Genomic DNA, 23,346 nt, shown 5'->3' with positions numbered 1-23,346 from the left:
ATTGTGGCTACACCGGGGATCGAACCACCAACCTTGCGTGTCCCAGTCATGTACATTAACCACTACACTACAGGCCGCCTGCTTAGCCTAAATCAACTGTAAGTCACTTTGGATAAAACGTCAGCCAAATGACAACAAAGTGCATAACCAGGGACAAGTACGCTCCAAGACCGTAGAGGGAAGTATGCTTTCATGTGCTAAGAATGACAATAAAGATAACAACTTGGGCCCTCCAGCATCCAGCATATTTTTACTGTTGTTTCCTGTCACAAATTAACAACAGCCTCATTCTTCTTCACGATATGGTAGTGTACAATGTTGTCCAAGCACCAGGGCAGTGTAGTTAATTCACAGTGTACTGTACTGTAAAAACAACCCTGCGTATCGACAGCGCGTCATCCAGCGCAGACAAGCTTACCTACATATGGAGTGCCGGTCCTCATTAACTGCAGGCATGTCGCTGCAGTGGTCGTTGGTCGCCGCCCACTTCTGGCCGGCGTCACAACAGTTTTCTACCAGATCCTGAGCAGAAACTTAGGGGAAAAGACAACACATATAGAAAGTAAATACTACACCACTTGCTGATTGTGATTTAAGTGAATGCATCAAAAGGGATAAAGAAGTCATTTTACACTTTGAAATGACTCAAAGTGTAAAATGGTCTGATCCTCCTGATTCTCCTAAATGGTAAGAAGCCCCAAGACTAAACCATTAAGCTACAAGATTTAAGCCTCCTTTTGAGCCTCCCTCCACAAGGAATGATGTAGCTGAAAACTGTGCCACACCAAGGCCACACAGTACAGCAGGAGAGCTAGCACCAGCCTGAGAAAAGGGGTGCATTTCCCCCTGACTACACCTGCTCTCCTGCAGGCACCTGGAACATTTGTTCAAAGACATTACTGTCAGGGATGTGAAGTGTAAATCTGACATAAACCCACTATTACCCAGTAATGAAACTAATGGGCTACGGGCATGCAATAGAGCTTTAATAATAATTACAAATAATTACAGTTAAAATCAGACTTTGTGTATTTCTGTCATATCAGACATAGAAAATGTTTCATTCTGTAACATGAACTAATGTATTACAAGACAACACAGACAACAAGCATGCAACAGGTGTTGAGAAAAGGTGTTGAGTCACATGATCTGGAAACCCATGGTTACCCATGGTTACCCATGGCTCCCATGGGACATTTTAGGGAGCACAAATTACTGTATGGTCAACTGTACCAAACTGCAATCTGTCGACTGTATGTGAAATGGGAAATGACTAGGATGTGAACTCTGAAAGTCTCCACGGAGAAGCCGCGATGAGATAAGATTTGCATCGCAGAAAGGATTTCCTGAAAATCGTGAGGTCAATAAGCAAGAAAATGAAATGAAAATGAGTGAATGAGTCTGGCTGTGGATACCGCACTGAATTGTTAATGAAGCTGACATATTTTGAGTGTGCCTTTAGCAACATCACCAAAGACCAGCCAACAAAATTGATTCAGGTATCATATTGTTCCTGTTCCATCCATTTGTTTTTGTTCATTGAGGGAAAACTGGTTAATCAAAGCCACCTGAAAACATGCCTGCAATGATTCTGATGTTCAAAAAATCATCTCAAGGTTCAATGTGTAAGCTGCGTAGAGGTGTCCCTGAGCAAGACACCTAACCCCCAAATGCTCCTTGGATGGTAGCCAATCGCCGTTTCTGTGCAAGTGTATGAATGGGTGAATGAGAAGCATCAATTGTACACCACTTCGGTTAAAGCCGTTACATAAATGCCAACCATTTACCATTAATCAATACAGTATTTAATGCTGTCCAGCAGCTGCGTACATACGTGTTATACAAACTGGCCTGCCCCATGGGTTTCTTTGCCCCATGAACTCAGCCCCCTGATTTCACTCATTAGTCCAACCTCCTGGCTGAAGAATCGCACTAATTAGAAAACCCAGGTTATTGGAACAAAATTACTGGCTTTTGCACTTCTGAAGCTGAGTTAATTTGGCCTATGTGAAGCCAACAAGCATCAACCAATCACAGTACTTTTTTGTGAGTTTTCACTCCACTCATCGAAATAGCTAATCATTTAGTTTTTTGTTAGTGAAAATGCTGAAATTATACCTATGTTAGTAGTCAGTGAAAGTGGGTTTTAATACTTAATATATGATAAAAATAAAATGTCAGGCACTCCTTGTTAGAAATAAATGGGACTACTGGATGCCTCATCCAGGTAAGGCACCATACTGTGCATCATGGAGTTGTATTGAATCCATTCCGTACCGTACCAGTGCCGAACGTGGCCTGTACGCTCCATACAGTAGGGGAATGTGCAATTGCCGACTGACTCGCCCAGGGAATGGGAGGGTTCGGTCAGATGGGGTTCCGTATGCATTGCTATCTAGCTGTGGGTTGCTTGGCCAAACATCAGGCTTACCAAAATAAAGGGATTAAGTACTTGAGGGAGGAAGCCTTTAGAGGCATTTGATTGAATTTGAACAGATGAGATTCTATAGCTGCGGGTTGATTGGCACAGCGATTGGCACACCTCTGACTCCACTCTGTGTGAGCTTAGGTACTGTACATCTGCAGTGTGAAAAGAAGCAGCTGGTAACAGTATGGGTGTGTTCCATAGATGTCTACACTCTCCGGAATTGGCAGCGGAGGGTTTATACATGTAATTGGCAGTGGTTCCAACGTGGTCAAGAGGTTCAGCAATTTTTCAGACAAAATGTGGGAAGAAATGGAATGATTTTAACTGTGGAATTATTGAGTATCTCAGAAACAGCTAATCTCCAGGGATTTTCACATGCAGCAGTCTCTAGAGTTTGCAGGGAATGGTGCGAAAACCGAAAATGCATTACTAATGACAGAGAGGTCAGAGGAGAAGTGCCAGACTGGTCGAAGCTGACAGGAAGGTGACAGGAACACAAATAAGCACACATTACAACAGTGGTATGCAGAAGAGCACACAATGCGTCAAACCTCTGAGTGGATAAGCTACAGCAGCAAAAGACTTAAGTCTAAAAAATGAGGCTAATGAATACGTGCTCACCGATTGTATACTTACAGACTTCAATCAACATTTGTCCTGAAAATGTGCAGTGCTCACATTTACTTCTAGGTCAAAGTTAAGGACAAATGTTGAATGAATACTGGCCATTGAGATTAAAAGCATGTGCTTTTTTTATCCAGAGTGCTGTGAAAATGGTGAAAACAGTTATGGAGACTTTAGAAACTAAGATTCATATCACATAAACTCATTCACTGATCAACAATTATACCACGTGGACGAAACTGAACTAAAACTCCACTGCATATAGCAGTACAGATTTATGATGCCTGGCTAAGCACAAAACAATAAGACAAAGAAAAATGCATATGTATTCACCAAGGCAGTATCATAAATGCTTTAATATTAAACTTTGAATGCAGTGGGGTAAAACAAAATGCATTATATTGTTTATTTATTCATTTAATTTAAGCTGGAAATACAAGTACCGCATACTGAAAGCAAGAGCAGTGCAACCAGGTACTACTCTGCCCCAAAATGCAATAGGTAGAATAGGGATTCATTTTTATTATTGGTACAGTTTATGATTTATAATGCACTTCATATTAAATTGTGTTTACGGTACAGTGTTGAGTTTAATATAGGCATATGGACTTTCATCCATACTTTATATCATGTGCAGCATATACAGAAACTGCATAAGGATTACATGCTGGAGGACCACAAGAGAGAACTCAAAATGATTCATCACAATTGCGATAGTGTGTGCAATGCGGAACACCAAATCAAATTTAACAGTTGCAATCCCATATACTGCACAAGGTATAAATAATATCCAAATCTGCATTCACTCACTTATGAGTAACACTGGTTGAATGAATGAAATAAAAAAAGAAATAAAAAAACCTTAATCAGAATCTAATATTTAATGACTCAGTACTTATCGGGGCAGTGTGGAGATGATGTCACCCATGGTTAATGTTAGTTACAGCAGTAATATTTCACATTTATACATGTCATAAATTTGAAATATGTTCATCTTCACCTGCAATCCTGTGGAAATCGACTCAAGGTCACTGGCATGAACTGATTCAGATCACTGGTGGGAGTCCGCCCTTAAAATATTCACAAAGGTACTAAATTTAAATGTCTTCACTACAGTGTATCCAGCCATTTAAATGCAGAACGTTTCAATGTATCCTGTGCCAGTCACCCTGAGTTATGGGGCCTGCTAAATAACTAAAATAATCTATGTAATAAATTATTTCATGACAAGTAATCTAATAAACAATTATTTCAAAAGACAACCAACAGAGATAATACACATACATATGCTTACAGTTGATTTCAGTGGAATGATGTAAGCGCTAAGAGCTAAGCCAACATTGGCACGATGTCCACAATAGTATGAAACATCCAAGGAATTAGCACTAATCAATTTCCTTCAAAGTTTCAAATGTCACACGCATTTAATCGAGATTTCTCCGCTAATTCATCAGTTAGAAAGAAGAAATCTACAGTGTATATGTACAGTATTGGCCTACAGTTCTGATCTGGTTTGAAAATAAAAAAGTCACACCAGGTCAACTTTAACTCTTTAACAAGCCTCCACGTCATATTAATGCTGAAAGACATTTATCTCATCTTGCGATGTTTCATTCCAACTGGAAGTCTACTAATGAAAAAGTGCAGGTGAACATTAACGAGTAGGTGTTCTGCATAAACTGCTGACACCATTCAAAACAATACAGAATAAGAAAGGAGGTCTCAAAAACTGAACACAAATCCCCAAAATAGATCTGCAGTACAGATTGGGCTGGGGACCGCCCAATGGCTTGATTAAAGTGGAATTTGCCTGTATTTGACCTAAAATTATTCCATAACAATGGATATCCTGCAGCTTAAACATGAAATAGAACTGTACATCAGGATAAGCTGCACCATACCAAGACAGTTAGAGCTGAGAACTGCAGTAGTAAGACCAAAGATCAAACGCTCAGTTCAGCAGGAAGGTCAGAATTCCACACTAACATTTGGAGTTCCAATCACCTCACAAACAATACAGACTCAAGCTATTAATAGACAAGCCCGGGGACATTTCCGTCAAACGTGTAGTTTACTTATTCGAACAAGTAAACCTTTCCTTTTGTCTTGCAATGTCCCCTGCTGGGTTGATGACAAGGTTCTTAATCAAGTAACTAAAGCACATATAATCAGTTAGGTTCTCTAATGATCCGGCTTGCCTCGTGTCTTTGCAGGGGGGATTCGGGAGTGATTAGAGAGCTCTCATTGCCTGTTATTAAGCTGCATGCCAGGCCGAAAACCTGCCTTTGAACACGGCACGATAAACACATAAAACACATACGCACAGCTTTAAGGCACGACTTCTAAGGAAGTTTGAACAAATGCAAAGGAATGAACAGGTCTTTAAAGAATGTTTCGGAATGTATCTTTTCACTAATGAAGAATCCACAAGCGTATTGAAAAGTACTAATTAGGTGGGAAGGTATTCCGCAGAGAAAGGGAGTGTACCTGATGAGGGTGCATCACAAAACTGGATAACAGAAATGTGCCAGTAGACAAAGTCAAAACAAAAACTGTCTCTCCGCATGAACCAGAAAAACTTCCTGTCTTTCCTGTTTAACTTTCATGGGCATAAAAGTGATTTATGTTCTTCCAAAAACATGAATTGTTTGAGTTCAGATTTGTTTGTTTGTACAATGGCATAGGGAATTCCACAAATCACAAATGAATTCAGAGATGGCTAGGTAGTATGAAAAATTGAAATATAAAATATAGAAAACTTGAAGAAACAGGGTGATTAATCAAACTTGTAGAAGACTAACACTCTTGTGTAAATATCTTTGCATTGACACATATTTCAGTTGTTTATCTGAACAATTCTGAAATTCAAGAATTATTGCATTGCAGGAGACTTTCTGTACAAGCTCCATCCTACAGTATTATGCCTGAGATCTTCCAGTCTTAATAGACCCCTTTAAAACAGATGAGTACCAGTGTAAAAAGGCTGAGCACTGAAGGCACTATGTATGAAATGTAAAAATTACATTTAGCCAACATTTACAACAAAATGTAATTTCTTTAATAACTAATCCATGAATACTAAGTACACGGTGGTGGTATAATTAATATACGTATGTATAGTATAACTACATATTATACACATAAAAGCACATAATATAATATCAGATATATGATTTGGATATTTATTTAACAGACAACTGAGTCTGAAGCATTTCCATTTTCAGTAGCCACTGTGTCTATGGGACATGCATTACCACTGCACCAATGCCTCCCTTGGTAAACTGGGGCAGCCTGTAGCGTAGTGGTTAAGGTAAATGACTGGGACACGCAAGGTCGGTGGTGCTAATCCACAATAAGATCTGCACAGCTGTTGGGCCCTTGAGCAAGGCCCTTAAACCTGCATTGCTCCAGGGGAGGATTGTCTCCAGCTAATCAACTGTACGTCGCTCTGGATAAGAGCGTCTGCCAAAATGCCAATAATGTAATGTAAACAGAGCCTCTGGTTAATCACTGTCACAGTCTAGAGCCAGGTTGAGCCATCAAAGGGGAGAAAGTCATATAATGAAAGAGGGGCTCGGCATTAGAAAAGGAAAGGCTGCTCACCCAGTGGTGTGAGTTTCACCGCACCGTATAGCGTGACCTCCTCCTACAGATAAAATGTCTCATTGAACGGACACATGGCTGGCCAAGCAGTAAATGCAAGTGCCATTTCAATTTCTCCTTATCCAAGGTTTAGGCCCAGGAGAAGTCATCTGTGCAGCAGATGTCTGACATAAAATTAGCCACATCCGTAGAAGAAGAACCTCCCTCTACTAACCATATTTCTTTGTCTCTTGCAAGTGAGGATCAACATTTGTCATCTTGGCTATATGTGATCAGAAGATGTTACGGAAGTGAAAATGACAGTGCATGAATGTAAAGCCCAGTGATATTTCTGTAATGAATTGGAAAGAAGCAGAAGGCTGATCTGTCGACTAGTTCTCTAAATGTTTTGTCATCTTTCCTTTGTTGCATCAGTAAGGATATTAGCTAACATAACTTTTGTAACTGCGATGCATAGTCTGTAGGCTATGCGGAGTGTCAGTACAAGTCTACTGATCATGATGAAATCAAATCAGGGTATGGCTTTGAATGTGTACATCAGGTTACGCACTCAGACATGCTGAAGTGAATAGCACTGCAGCCAGGAATACTGTCAGTCCTGCAGCATTCTGATCATTCCCTCAGTTAAACGAGATGAGCAGGCTGAAGTCAGATCAAGATGGGCAGTTAAAGCCATTCGAAATCACCAAGCCTGCGTGGCTTCAAATGACAACGCCTGTGCCACGGGAGCCAAATAAATGGGAATGGAGAAAGTGGTTTTAAAAGAAACACTTTGGGATTGTTTTAAAGGTCGGCTCATCCCGGGCAAGACAGGGACTGATGTCTCTGGGGCGGCAGATGCAGAGTGCTGACTGAAGCCCTTAAATAAGGCATCGCAGGAAGCCATCCCCACACATGCAGATATGAAATATTTTAAAAAAGCAATTTCAGAGGCCTGACAAATAAGATCAAGAACCCAGTTTTTTATGTTAAATACCGGCGTAGTAGGGCAAAAAAAAAAAAAAAAAAAAATACTTCTTTCTAAAGCCATGCAACTCTCACAGTCCTTTCAACTGCAGCTAAAAGTTCAGTTCTAGCCCACACATCTCTCTATTCCGTATAGAATAAGAGAAAGGGGAGTCTAGAACTAGGAATAAAAGGCTCCCATGATAGACTGCTGGCCAAAGCATTAAATCAATGGCTGAACGAATGCATACACACTTTACACCTGCCATAGTAAACCTCTGCAGCAGCACCAACATTACACAGTAAAGTGACAATCAGTCATTTTACGGCTCTTCATTTAACATTTTGACCGCACATTTGTTGTCACTTGCTCTTTACTGTTTGGCATCCATCCTGAAATATTGACTTTGATGGCTGACTTTGATGGCCGGAATATTAATCTCAATCAGCAATCAAGATGTGCAGTTCCTCTGGCGGAGGACATGGAAGGTCTTTTTCTCGAACCGATCAGTCCGGAAACAGAGTAACTGCAGACGTGGTAGAAACTGAACTGCAAATCCATTAGTCAGTTTTAAAGCTTTAACCTTTGGGCTTCTTCCGGAGGTCAGGGCAGTACTGCACTATAACCACAACCAGAAGTCTGAGATGGCGCATGTAAGTCATAGTTTACCATCGGCATCAATTTCCCCCTCGTTTTTAATGATCATAATCATCATTCGGAAGACATTCTCAACTCTACTCCCGGACCATAAATCAGTTATAGCCCACAACTTGTCATGAGACGCTTATGAAGCTTAAGATGAATTCTACTCTATTATTACCATTATTGATAATAATATTTTTTTCAATAATTGAATAATGTTAACTACTCAACTACATTTTGAATGATTTAATTATGTGAACTGGACATTTTTAATTTATCTTCTCTGAATAGACATGACCCACCATGCTGAAGGTATAGACACAAAAATTTAAATGCTAATTGTTAAATGTTCTGCGCTTTCCCTGTGTTTACTTTTAAAGGCCTTGTGTTCCAGAGAATCTACTACAAATGTCAAGCTCCAGCAAGCTCCATAGGAGCACATACATTTCAGAGAATTACCAATGGCACCCTTTAAGAATAAAACAATCTTTTTTTCCGGTGTCTCATTGTGGTGAGTTTTCTCATATTTCCCTCCTGCCTGATTGATAAGCCATTTTTATGAACTGCCAACAGCCCATTCTGCAAAGCATAAGTCTCTCACATCCTTGTGTGATTGAGCAGGATCTAGCACCATGGCAACAGTGACTATAATATGTACATAGAACATTTTGCTTTAATTTATGTATGTTTTTCGCTTGTTTCACTCTAAATAACATACATTGTTCACAGTTAACCCTGCTGCTGCTCACTCCTCCTTGTCTGGCTCAGGGCACTGTCTCTCTCTAAGGGAACATCATCCAGTCCACAGCCTCTTCTCCAGTCAATATGTCAATGAACTGCTGAAAAAAAAAACAGCTCATGCTAGGTCTAAAACAGCCGGTAGCTGGTAGACCAGTTCAGACCAGCTCCCAGCTCAATACGGTTTAGCTCGGTGACCAGTTCAGACCAGCTCCCAGCTTTGCTCCCAGGTTTGTCACGCTCAAACTGTATTTTGAAACAGTTGGTAGCTGGCTGACCAGCTCATACCCAGCAAGACCATCTAAAGACCAGTTTGACCAGCTCAATTTTGAAGCTGGTCAAGCTGGCATAGCTGGATTTTCCAGCAGGGAACTAATACACCAGGGACATTTCCAGGGATTTATGACCTCTCATCGGTCAGGTCAAGTTGAAGCATATGCCCAGGAATTTATATAATCTTTCGATATATTAGTCCAGGGGCAGATCTGTGCACTGATCAAACACATAAATAGCAGTGGTTTGACGCAATGCCCCCGACAGTGAATCACACTCTCGTTCCGCCAGCAGCTAGTATAATTAAAATCCTAATGCACCCTAAGAGGCTGATAACTAAGGTAACAACTTAGGACGGCAGATTTATGTAGGGTGCAATCCACATGGCAGCATCCCAGATAGTATACTAGAGTCTATTAATCAACAGCATGCCGGCAGTGGGCCGGTAATGGGAGTTTGTGCTGTCCAGTAGCAAACCCTCAACCTCCTACACACGTGAAACCTTGAAACAAACAGAATTTGTGGTGTGGAATTTGCTTCATAAAAACATGGCTGCCACAAACCCTGCTCTATAAGTCTACCCCCAGCCAGCCACTTTCTGTAATATTGCTTCATAAAAAATATAGCCACCATGAACCCTCTCAACCACCCCTCCCACCTCTCTAGCTGGGTTCACTGTGGTCATATTTTTTATGAAGCAATATTCACATGTAGGAAGAAAAAAGTTCTAAATTCAACAGTAGGAAGCTGAGAAAGTCATACAGTTTTAGCACAAAATGTTATTTTATATACAACAAAACTGAGAACATTTTTATTGGTTATGGCAACTAAATATAATACAAGGAGAGGAATGAGTAGACTGCATTTTCTCAAGATAATACATTTGTAATTAATAATTAGTCTATACATTGTAATGTTTCCCCATTGTATCATTGATATTGCCTTTAGTTCGGCCCTATTTCTGTGTCATTAACACTTCTCTTGTAGTGTCTCCCCTTCATGTCTACCTCCAATCAACCACTTCATGGCATCCATCAAATGTAATCTATCACCACCAGTCACTTGGCGAAAGGGTCCTATCCAGACACACACACTGAGCAGCACGGTCCATTTGTAGTCAGCAGATGTGAAATACGTAGAAAGACATCAAAATCTTACATAAATGGCCGTCCTGTTAGCACACTGTAGCCTCACTGTAATCATACACCCATCCAATCACAAACAAAAACTCCAAAGAGCTGGATTCAATTCTGTCATGCATGTCTGTAAGGAAAGGTGAACACTCTCTCCGTCTGAGACAAAGGCCCAGGTTCAATCTGACTACAATGGACACTGTCCTTTACTTTGAGAAACTGGATAAAGGTATTTTGTTATTTTTTGTCTTGCTTTCTTTTTTTTTTGCCTGGACTTTTCCTGATTTTCTTTTTAATGGTCTGATACCTCTTATACTGAAAACTAATGCTACCACGTTAGCCTTTGGAAACGTTTAAAGGCACAGCACCTGTTACTTGCATTAACATGTGATATTACCCAAGACTTGAGTCATGATGTCAGTGCAGACTGACACCTCAGCCAATCAGAGCCTGGAGGGCCAAGCTGAAGTAAAACACACATTGTAAATTAATCCTGAAAACATTCCACTACAGGAAATAACGATCCCAAATCCCAAATCCCACACCAAGCTGACACTTGCCCTTGTATGTAAATTGATTTTGAACTACAGAGACTCACAAGCAATATTCTTATTAACAAAAAGAGAACACTTGTCTTTGAAGGTTTACAAAGCAGGCAAATAATCAAAAGATTGTGAAACTAGTTCAATTTCAAGGCATCACGCCTTAGCAAATCATCCTGCAAGGCTGACCTGCTTTATATCCACACTGACCTAATTTCTCTCTTGAGGTAATGTTGAGCTTGGACTGGGCAGCTCCAGTAATCTATTTAACCACAAGGACCAAAGCAATACTGTCTGCTATTACCATACCAGCACTAAAAGTACAGTGATCTTATACAGGAAGTATTAGACAGCAGATGCACATGATTCCAGATAGCTTAGCCAATTCATTCACTTGGGATCATGCTAATTTCTTGTTTCATACAGACAGCTACAAACACACACTAACAAAAAAACTATTGTTACAAATGTAACAGTGTTCTAGGATTCATTACATTATTATATTATAGGCAGTGGAGGACACTCTTATCCAGAGTGACGTACAACAAAGTGCATAACCATAACCAGGGATAAGTGCGCTGAAAACCCTAGAGGGAAGTATAGTTCCATGTGCTAGAGGTGACAATACAAAATGCAACAATTCCCCTTTCAATATTTGAGAGATTTTGATCTTCACTACAGTGAAAAGCACAAATGCTTTGTGCCTGCGCAATCAGTTGTCTCATACAGGAATAGCTTCTCGTTTCTGCACAGCACAATGATGGCTAATTTAGCCACTGAGAGCTTTCAGGAATGCTTCGCCAGGAATTTCCGGGCCTAGCACTTCTCTTGCCTTCCTCCGTAAACACAATAGTTCAGAATTAGCCGGTCATCAGTGGTAACCCCTGTTTCCTCACACTTCAGTAACTCTGACTCTGAAAACCTCTGGTATCACTGTGACCGGACTGGAGGTAAATATATACCAACTTCCATTCCTCTTAGCATCCGAACAATGGGTGGAAGCGATAACAAGCGTAGAGTTATCTTGGCTGCACTCAGCGATAAGGCTACAGGCTCCACCAGACCATGTCCAGCATGGATAACTATCTCACGTACCTCTCCCCTCCCCCACCCTCCTTGGTGACTATCTGTGCTCCTAATTAGTGCTTGGCACTGACACATGGATGAGAGCCTGCTTGCTGTCTGTGTCCTCATTTATAAAGCAGAGAATTCTGTTCATTTTGACCACCCTCACTCCCTCTCACTCTCTCAATCGCTCTTTCTACCCCCCACCACACTTCTCTCTCTCTCTCACCTCCCCTCCCCTATAAACTGCATTTATAAGTGTTCATACTGGATTAATCCCATCATGCTTACTGGCCCACTACACATACAAGCCTGTCATAAGGTGCTGTCTGAAAAAAATTAATAAGCAGCATCAGCACTTTGTTTACGGCCTATAAAAAGTGCTATATCCTCCAGTGAGAGACATAAAGAGCCGCACTAATGTATTTTACCAGCAATATGGGAGAAGCAAATACGTGTGAGTTCGATCTTAAAGAGACCTGCTCAGAGAGCTTTTGCACACAAAGAGCTCTTTCTTCGCAGTAATGAAGGAGTCGCTGCTGCTTCCCCACTCAGGCCGTTGGTATGGAACAGAGTATTATTGTATTACGCATAATTCAGAAAGGGAGAGTGGCACAGAGGGAGGTAGTGAGAGAGAGAGAGCGAGAGCAAGAGAGAGAGAGAGAGAGAGAGAAACCAAACCAAAGGCAAACCAAAGACCCTCTGCTTCTCCGCTCTTTCCCCATGACGGTGTAAGAAATGAGTTATTTCGTAAAAACAGTCTGGGAGCTTCGGTATTTTCCTTGGCTCGTTCCCGAATGGTCTGGCGGGGACCGCGTGAGCGGCGTGAGCCAGCCACCGTCTCGGTGTGCCGCGTCGCTCCACGCGTAGCCCCACGCTCCACCGCGCGCCTCCGCATTTCGGGGGGAGATCTGAAACGCAAGGTCACCGAGGAGCTTGTAAGCCGGCCTTGCAGGCTGCCTCAGTAATTATAGCGGCAATTCAGGGGGCTCCGGCCCCACCCCATGGGAGAGGAGAAATGACTCGCGCTGGCGGGGGCAGCACCTAGCCGCCCCCGAGCTTAAAGGCAATAACAGGGAACACTCATCCATCACAGGTAATGGCGCTTTCAGACAAAGACTTCAAATGAAACCCCCAAGCCCTGAAAATCCCACATCATATCAGAAGGACCGACCTCCTGGACAGCGTTAACGCCAAACAGGATAATTTGTCTTGGTCCTGTTTCATCTGCAAAGGTACCCATTGACATATACGGCAGTAAATAACATGGATCTAGCACTGATATATTTTATATCGACTCCACTGCAGATGATAATTTCTTCACATCCAACACGGGCTTAATAACAAGCATTACTCAACCGTTACCATCTGTGAGTGTTCCGTGTTCTGGGATGGTGACATCATTCAAAGGCATTTCTCTTAGCCCAGTGACCTTTGAAAAGGCCAGTCTGTTCTAAGGTCAAGGCTGAAGCCATGGCACCTTATACACTGACGCATATAGAGAATTTGTTGTTCTGACACACACTATTAACTGCCAGGTTTAAAAATGACTTCAAGGTTCAGAGGGGGAGGTTATGCGAAGAACTAAGACATTTCCCAACTGCAATTCTCAGAACTCAAAAAGAAAAGGAAGATTACAGTGAATTGCAGTAACCTTTCTCCTTGGGTGTAGAGTTTAGACGTACTCCTCAAAACCACATGGCACTTTGTTCTTTTTGATCTAACATTGTATGTAAAAGTACATTTACAAGACACTTCCTGTCTGGTTTTGTTTTGTTTTTTAAATTTAATCTGCAAAAGTCATTTTTCAAGCCAACGAAACACAAAAATCACAAGTCAGGAGGTTATTAAAGAGGTGGGCATTGTGAATAATTCACTTTTACCTTGAACAGTGAATATTTCACTGATCAATCGATCTGTCCAATCATAATCCAACCTGGCTCTTCCTGGTCAGGGTCACGGGGGTGGTGGGGCTATCCCAGCATGCACTAGAGAGAGGCAGAAATACACCCTGGACAGGCGGAGCTGACCTAGTGACTGGAAAATGAATACCCTCCCAAGGCTACATGTCTTTCAGAAAAATAAAAAATAAAATAAAATTCAAATGTCCATGTGGGCTTCATTAAATAAGGAAAACCAGCAGCGAACGCAATTGTTGCATAGGAATTAGACACACTATACGTTGCTATTCCACCTTTAAGCTGCACATATTTTTGTCAATATGCTGAATGGAAACTTGCCAAACTGTTTTAACAGTATTTTGTGCCATCCTCCATCACTGTGAAAAAGCCGGCCATTGAGATCCTGAGTGAACCAGTCAGTAAAGGCGCTTGCCATGAGTGAGTGCAGGTTGTTCTTTATCGAATAAAAGTTTATTTTTTTATTATAAAATTGGGCTGTTGTGAATGAAAGCCTGTACCAGCAGGACATCGAGGTTGGTGGGCTGAGGTTCAGCCAAGGTCCTTGAGCGACTATTGAACCTAGCCTTTGTCCAGGTGCCTACAGGTTACCCTTAGTTTTCACTGAGAGATCCTCATATACACTCACCACCACCTGTGGTTTGCCACATAGCAAATGCTCAATACTTCAACTGCTTTTTCACCATCCACAGTGTGGATAATGGTCCAGGATAAACTGGCTCATGGGAAACACACACTTCATAGGTAGTGTTCCTTAATTATAATGCTGTGAGCTTTTCCAAAATGGAGAAAGGGCTCTCGAAATACACCACTAAATGACATAATGGGAGATACCTATCAGAGCAAAGTCAAAGTAAAGTCCAGACATAACAGAGTAGTGAAAGTACACCTGATAAATACCACATCTGTGATTAGTTTGTTTTTCCCTGGGATGGTTCCACATTAAGTCTGGGCAGTCGCGACAGTCTGCTTGTACAATTCCGTTCTTCATCAAGAGTTGGCCTCAAGCAAACCCACTTCCCCTCCCTCTTTGTTGGGAGGGTCACTGTGACTCCGTGCACCCTCCCCCTGCCAAAATCAACAGCTCACAGCAGGACATGAGAGCTGTTCCAGGATCACTCACTCAGCTGGAAAAATAGCCCGTCACTCATGCGTGCCATTAAAGACATATACTTCATGAAACCTGTCAAATTGTTGCCATATTGAACAAAGACACTGCTGGCTATGATTAATCTGGTGCTCGCTTTGCAGATGCAGATGAGAGAAAGCTGAGCTCTGCAAACAATTACAACCACTTTGTGATTACAAGGGACATACCCTCACCTCTGAAGTCATCCCACAGCGTGTGCAGAAATGTCAGCTGTATTTATGATATGTACAGCGATATTTATTTTCATGGCACCTTCTATCTCTTTAAACAAACTGAAAGTGCTTTAGCGTGTGAGAGGAAGACAAGGTTTAGCTCACACCAGGATGAAGTAGAGCAGCCATTTTGTGCCAGAATAACTAAACATCAGCTGAAGTGGAGAGGCAAGGGTTTATTTAGCCAATTAAAGCAGCGGATGATTAGACTGTCCAAGTGGATTGTGAACTGAGCCAAAACACTTCTCTTTGCAGTAAGTGGCCCCCCTGCTGAAAAAACACAAAAAAACAGCTCAAGCTAGGTTTTGAAACTAGTAGCTGGTTGACCAGTTCAGACCGGCCCTCAGGTTGACATGGTTTGGCCAGTTCAGGGTATGTTTTGAAACAGCTGGTAGCTGATTGACCACCTACCAGCTCAAACAAGCTACCAGCACTAGCTGGTTGACCAGCTCATACCCAGCTAGGCCAGCTAATGACCAGCTTAACCAGCTCAATATTCAAGCTGATCAAGCAGGCATAGCTGGATTTTACAGCAGGGGCTGGATTTCTAATAACCAGAGTCCATCCAAGCATCAGAAGGACACACTGATGGGGGGGAGATCTCCAAACACACGCGTCACTACCCTGTGACAAAGACCAATCTTCTGATTCCACTTCCAACAGCACCAACCTGTTTTCTTTCCAAGTTTCCCATCAATAGCTCCCCTCCGCTACTTAGTCTGTTTCAGGCTCCAGGGTGGCAGACCTGCTTTTTCCTGGAAATCCAAACTAATGACAGTGTTTCCATCCCACTTTCTTAATACTAGAAGAAGAGCAGACAACAAGCCTAGCACGCTGTCACCACCATCGCGTATGAGGTCTTAATGAAATAGCCTGTCTGACTATTCAGCACCTTCGGGGGGCCAGGTGCTGAACTGAGACATAGCAGCTCGGGCAGGTGACAGTAAAAGGATGGGCCACGCTGTGCTGGCAGAGGGCCAGCTTCGTGCATTAAGGGCAATTACGGGTGAGAACTGAAGCTGTTTTGAACACATCTGCGAATTATATCGTTCTAAAGAGGTGCTGAACAGTTTAGCAATTCATTGTGGCATTTTTACAGCACCCACTCTGTTTAAAAAAAGGCAAATGAGTGCATGGCAAATGTTGAAATAGACCACATGAAAGTGGGCAGCATATACTGTACCTTTTTTTTTCGAAAGCATGTTAAAACTTCCAACTATGTCTGCACTCCCCCTTGTCCTCCTAAAGAGGATACAGAAGTTATTAAATCAATAACAGACCTGCCCTTGGCCTGTTAACCCCCCCCCCCCACTATTATCAGTACTATTACCTCCCTCAAAGGGAGAGGCATAAATAATATCCCAAAATAGAGAACGATATACCAAAATAGAAAGAATAAAACGTTTATCATACAGACATTCACCGGAATTTCCTCAAGAATTCCCAAGAGTGGCACCCAAACGCCAACATTCCCCATTTCCAAAACCTCCGGGCAGCAAAAAAAGAAACAAAATATAGCTATATTGTTATACAGCAATTATTTTTAAAAATAATGTCATTTTTCATTTTAGCTTTACTCTTACAATGAATGTAGGCACGAGTGCCCCTGGAAGAACTCAAAGTGGAGCTCTCGTGTCTTATCAGTGAGCCGTTGATTTTCTAAGAGCCGGAACAGAATATCGAGTTCACTTCCATTACAAACCTCCAGAGTTATGGCACATCTTTATGTTGTGGCTATTTATGATACGGTGCGCATCCAATCTCAACAGCCCTAACCTAATGGCCATTTACAATGCAAAATATGTATCACCGTGAAGCCATATACATATTTCATTGTTTCTGTATTGTGAAGACACACCGTGGAAGTGAGTGCGTGGAAGTGTACTGTATGTGTTCTATATTATATTACATTACATTAATGGCATTTGGCAGACGCTCTTATCCAGAGCGATGTACAGTTGATTAGACTAAGCAGGAGACAATCCCCCCCTGGCGCAATGCAGGGTTAAGGGCCCAACGACTGTGCGGATCTTATTGCGGCTACACCGGTCCCAGTCGTGTACCTTAACCACATCAAGTATCAAGTACATAGATATTCAGAGGATGGAAATACCAAATGGACATGCTGTCATGTCATAACTTAATCACATAACCTACGAAGCATAATGCACCTCACCAAGGAAAACAAGTGCATAATAGTGCATACTATATTCACATATACACATTTTCATTATTTTAAAATCCCACTAGCTACATAGATCTTTACTCACGTTTAAACTTTAAAGCCAATCACAGGCATACGGGGCATAAATCTCCATGGAATAAATAAATATAATTATGGTCATGCTACACTCAATACTGGAAAATGCAGCCTGCATACTAGAGAAAGGCCAAATAATGGCTGATGTGCCTACCTCCGTGAAATTTGGCATGTGGTTTTATGATTCCTGAGCCCAAAGACTGCATGTATGTGTTAGTATTACATCCTGAGGAAAGGGAAAAGATAAATAATAGCAGATGGCTTCCTGATTTGCATAGAGAACAAGGGGAATGTAAGTCTGACATGGCACTCAAACACATTACACCTATGCACACACACACACACAGACACACACACACACGCACACACACTGTCCATAGTGTTTACACTGGAAAACATCCAAATCCCACTTCAAAGGGCCGTACTTGCAAAAGAGATTAACGCACCATATTTGTTTTTATAAAACTCGACGGCATTGGCAGAAGGAGGGGTGGTAACCACATGGAATCGGTTTGTAGGTGCACAGCGGACAAGCGAGGCGCATGCTAGCGAACAAAACTAAACAAAGCCCAGGGATTTGTCCTCTGTGAAAAGACAAAATGGATTCGGCAGACAGAAATGCTACCTGACACAAACACAAACTGTAAAACTGAACGTGTGCTATACCATGCATGCGGCACATGAAAGCAGCGACATCGATGACTCATTGGATTATCTAAAACAACACAGAGCAGCCGGCACTGGAGTGGGATCAGCCAGGATTCATTAAACAATCAAACAATTGGTCTTGTGTCCACCTTTTCAGACTGAATTAGCATAGGCATACACAGTGAACCAGTGCTTTCTTTCTCTTTTTCATCATCTTGCAAGCATGGGCAGGCAGCTGTGGCACATTTACACTATATAACGAGACTCGGATTGGGAGACCGGAGAAACTTCACGCAGCCCTGGGTCTGGATTGTACACTGACCTGATAGACGGCCCCTGGAGGGATATCTCTTTCCCACTCCGGGTTTACTGAAATTACAGGATCACAATGACACACAATCTGTGCAGTGTGCCAGCCAAACATTTGATCAAATCAAATGAACTGTGCGGCATTCAGACCTTAATGCTGTCGATTATGATGGAGAATAGTACACAATCCCAAGAGGAGGCTCAGGGAGTCCCCCTTTTGAATTTAGGTCAGAAGAATCACTGTGTCACCATGATTGTCCTCAGTCATTATCATTATCAAAGTCACATCGACGCAAAGAGTGTACCTGCTACATGTCAGTTTTACGGTGCTGTGCAAGATCTGAAGACGTTTCATCTTGCCATCATGTGTAATTCATCTAGTAACCTTCAGAGATCAGAAATAAGACTGAGGCAGTGAAGACACAGACACCAAAGCCTTGTGTATAATGCAGGCCAAACAGGATCATGTCTTCAAATGTCAGGTGATACCCAGAGACTTGCCAGGCATTGAGGTCCCAGATAAGCATTTGTGTTATGGTTTTTCATGAAAGGGCTTGCTGCTAACCAAGTTAACTACAAATAAGAGTAAACAGAGCAGTCATTTTAACTTCATGACTTCTATACAAAGGTCTCTCATAAGCCAATGGAGTGAGTGAAACACTAGTTTTAGTGAAAAGTCATTTGCTCTACTTGTGCTTGTGAGCTGAAAATTGTTCAGCTCAACAACAAATAGCTCAAAACACACCGTGACATAAAAAGTCTTATCACCCATTTAAAACATGATGATACTGAGATGAGATGGCTGCAGGGCTGCCTGACCCCATGCCTAGAGATCTACTGTCCTGTAGGTTTTCATTCAAACCCTAATTTAGCATACCTGATTCTCCTACTAAGCAGCTCAATGACACAGGTATCAGACATTGATCTCAAAATGTTCTACTGAATCACACTGAGTGAAGTTAATTTGCCCTGCAGGTCACACATAGAAGCAAATCAGAAGGAACATTGACTGTGCAAGCTACACTGCTGTGTAAACATTCCATAACCATTTTGGCAGCACCAGTTTTCTTCAGAACAGGTTTTTACTGTAAGTGACTGGCATCTCAGAGCAGGCCTGCTGTAATACTCTACTGCTAGCATGTGGTGATGCAGAATAACAAGAACCTGCACAGGGTATTGGTCACAAGCTTCAATTTCCCATCATGCATGACCATCTTCTATGTTGCCAGTTAACATTATGCCCCAGATGCCCCACTTACCCATTCAAGTAAGTGTGGTAACATGATGTTGCTCTAATTAAAAATTCCCCTGCCCCTATCAATTAAAGTCATGAAGCCTCAGAAATGGGTCAATTCACCATTGGGCCTGACCAGCACAAAGATTGTTTTCAATAAAAAATAAGGGGAGCAATCTTGAGAGTTCCGGGAGCTGATAAGAGCAGGAGAGGCTACCTGTCAAGAAGCTCGACGGTTTCAGCTGGGCAGTGTTTTTATTGGAGTATGGCCCGCTGGCACACAGAGCGATATGTAATTCCTCTGCTTATCTCGCTATATGTAGGACAAAAAGGCGGACAGGGAAGTGTCCTGTTAGGCAGTGCCACAACCAATTCCGGAGTGAATCATCAGAGAAATCCAATGACAACCTGAATATGTGTAAAAGAGCAGGCAAGCTGTGTGTCGAATAAGCACTCTCGCATTAATAAACGTGGCACATTCTGGGCAGGCTTGTTCCGATCTCAGTGCTTTATCTCCTCAGTTTGGGAAATGGGGAGACGAATGAACAGCTATGTTATTCAGACAGTTGTTACAGGACACGGATGAGAAGCAGTCCCACAGAGGTTAAGTATACCCCACAAACCCCTGCAAGACTAGCATCGTTTACAAGGCTAGAACATCTGGACTTCAGAGAGCTTAAGTTTCCAAGGGGTGCTACAGCAATTGTGAATAAAGAATTCTCCAACAGGCCTAATAAAGTGCTTAGTAATTCCAATACAAGTCACAATGAATTACATCCATTTCAGCTATAAACACCTAAAGTTCAAAGTTGCAACACAATTTCTTCTGAATGGGAAATGTAATACCTGCCATGGCCTTCAATTAATTATGACTTTAAACAGCAGAGAAAACACGAATAAGGTAGTATGAGCTTTCACCAGGCAGGTGTGGGACAATTGATAGAAGGATGCGCACCATATGGGAAACACTGGGCTTCATGCCCCCAACAGCCAAATGTGACATATATTTGGATTTCTACAGAGACTAGAAGTACCCTTCACGTTTCCCTACAGAAATTAATTACAGCTCCACATTGTAGCTACAGTACAGCAACTAAGAAATTCTTAATCTCGCTTAGTCTGTAAAAATGCCAAGTAAACTGTAAATACTGGGCAGTGGAGAACAGCTTCACAAGGTTTGTTGTTTCTTTGACTCAATTATTGACCATTAAATGCTAGGCACCGTGACACTAATTGTCTAGTTATCTGCAGGACTTGTGCTTACATTTCAGATATAGCTGAACAGCCTTTGAATTGTCTGACTATACACATTACACACACAGTATTAAGGACAGTGGTAGATTTTCTGTTGTTTTGGCTCTGTACTCCAGCAATTGGAGTTAAAATGAAACAGTGGATATGTTAAAGTTTAGACTGTCACATTTAATTGTCACATCCATATTGGGCGATCTGTGTAGTAATTACAGCCCTTTTCATACACATTCCACCGATTTCAGGGTGTCAGGTGTGTTCTTAGTGCAGGTATAAGAGCTCAGTATCTAGTTTTGATTACAGGCTTTTGATTGCCTTCAGAGTCTGTTATTTACGTTTGTCAAAATGAGGACCAGAATTGTGGCAATGAAAGTCAAGGAAGTGATTATGAGTGCTCTCTTTCTTCTAAATGATGTTCCAAACAGTTTATTTTGGTAAGCCTATTGTTTGGTCTATGTCTGACTATTTTTTGTGTATTTCTCAGCCTCATAATGGCTTCCTTGAAAGGACAAGCATCCATCTCTTCAAAATGCATTTTCACTCTCACAATGGCCACATGTGTACTTACCCTCATGATGTTCTGGAAAGGATTCAAGGGCATTGTTTTCCTCCGTTGCCTCCTCCTCCTCCTCCTCCTCCTCAGTTTGGTAGTTGAACAGGGTCTGTGGCTGCCTCGTTGGAGGCTGTCCCTCTTCAGCGTTCATCTTCACCAGCGGTGGGCTAGTGGGGCTGAACTTCACTGAGGGGAAGGTGTGGGGTTCCTGGGATTTCCCATGCGGCTGGCTATGCGTTCCAGACTGCCTTTCCCGTCTTCCCAAATTATTAGCGTCCTCATTCACAGGGACGTTATCTGCCTCTTCATCTTCGCTGTCAGTAGTGATTTGCAGGCCTTTTTCAGCAGTGCTAGTGTCAGTGACAGCCTCTGATGTGACAACTTTGCTGTCCTCCTGCTTTTTCCCTTCTTTGTCACCTACTCCCTGCTGATGGATCTGGTTCTCTGGAGCTCTTCCTAACATTGTTGTGGTCTCCTCCATCTGGACACTTGGGGTTGTCCCCTCCACCTGGACAGTTGGGGTTGTCTCCTCCATCTGCACACTTGGGGTTGTCTCCTCCATCTGGACAGTTGGGGTTGTCTCCTCCACTGTCTGTGGAGTGTCTGTGGTCACCTCTTCTGCGTCTGTCTCCACTTCATGAGTTCCAACTAGTTCTCTGAGTTCTTGCTTTTCAGCTCGGTCAATGTCCTGTGAAACGGTGGCTCCGGGGTAGGAAAAGGACACGACAGCGGGCTCTGTTGGAAAATTCTGGTCCAACAGAGAATCTCTGACAGAGCCCGTGGGTGGATAGTCATATTCCTCTTCTTCATCAACATCAGCAGGGTCCTGTTTGAAGAGGGGCAAGGTGTCACTGTGGGACACACGGTACGGCTTGGAAATGCTGTTGACGGTGCCGTCCTGGTCAAAGATGTACGGGTCGTTGTAGTGCCTGTCGGGACTGTTCTCCTCCGTGGTAGCTGCCAACATGGGTTTCTGAACTGCATGTGGGTCACATTCGGGGACATCGTAGCACATCAGACTTCCACCGTCGTTTGGACAGTGGCAGACCTGACACGGGTCCAGGTGGAAGGAGTGGCCAGCCTCGTACTTCTGCTCATCTTGGACACACCCGACTCGCTCGCATTGCATACACCCATCAGCGGGTTCCAAGATGTCAATGCAGTTGGCGGGAATTTCCGGACAAGGGATAAAGTGGCAGCTTATCCTTCCACCAGCTTGTGGGCAAGAACATTCCGTGCTTCCAAAATCCACAAAGTAGGACTCCCCTTCCGGAACCTTCCCGTTCCTGAACCCTGCATGGATGCAGTCATAATACTGGTAACCTTCGCACGTGCACCCGGTCTGCAAGCAAGAGGCACAGCATGCCCCCGTCTCCAACACCTCCTCGATGCAGTTGTCCAACACCGGGCAATCCACACCAGTACAATCCTTCTGGCAATGATAGCCACCAATACAAAGTATGAAAATCATTGAATTCATAAGCTTGTGAAAAGCCATCTTGCTTTAAACCCCCTTTTTTAGGTTTTGAGTTGCAAAATCCAAAATCAGAAAGATTTAAGAGGTCCCAGAAATGCACCAGAAAAGGTCCTCCACGTATTAGACTGCGGTTCCAGTCAATTGCCTCCACTCTGCAAAACCTAGAAGACAGAAAAGGCAGTGAGAGACCAAATGAGGTAGATTTCCTGTGACGTTCTTTCAGCCTGCATGAATCACAGAGTTAAACCCCACATCTGGAGACTGAGTCTGGCCTCTTGACTGTGCCCCACTTTCATAACTGCCAACATGTCCAAAATTCTGAGGTTATGAACATGCATT

At 42.5% G+C, this 23,346-nt stretch overlaps 1 protein-coding gene across 3 annotated transcripts in view; it reads right to left on the bottom strand.

Moving 5' to 3' along the window:
* Positions 1–23,346, bottom strand: part of fbln2 (fibulin 2) — a 61,067-nt gene that overhangs the window by 32,427 nt on the left and 5,294 nt on the right. For all 3 annotated transcript variants that reach the window (XM_061220583.1, XM_061220582.1, XM_061220584.1), the window contains exons 2-3: positions 21,546–23,168; positions 419–533 (exon numbers count right to left, since the gene is read on the bottom strand). In XM_061220583.1, coding sequence (XP_061076567.1) covers positions 419–533; positions 21,546–23,028 — 1,598 coding nt within the window. In that variant the 5' untranslated portion in view covers positions 23,029–23,168. The remainder of the gene's footprint in view (positions 1–418; positions 534–21,545; positions 23,169–23,346) is intronic.

Source organism: Conger conger, chromosome 14 (genome assembly GCF_963514075.1).
Source record: "Conger conger chromosome 14, fConCon1.1, whole genome shotgun sequence".
Lineage (NCBI taxonomy): Eukaryota > Metazoa > Chordata > Actinopteri > Anguilliformes > Congridae > Conger > Conger conger.
This window is presented reverse-complemented; position numbering and strand designations above follow the sequence as displayed.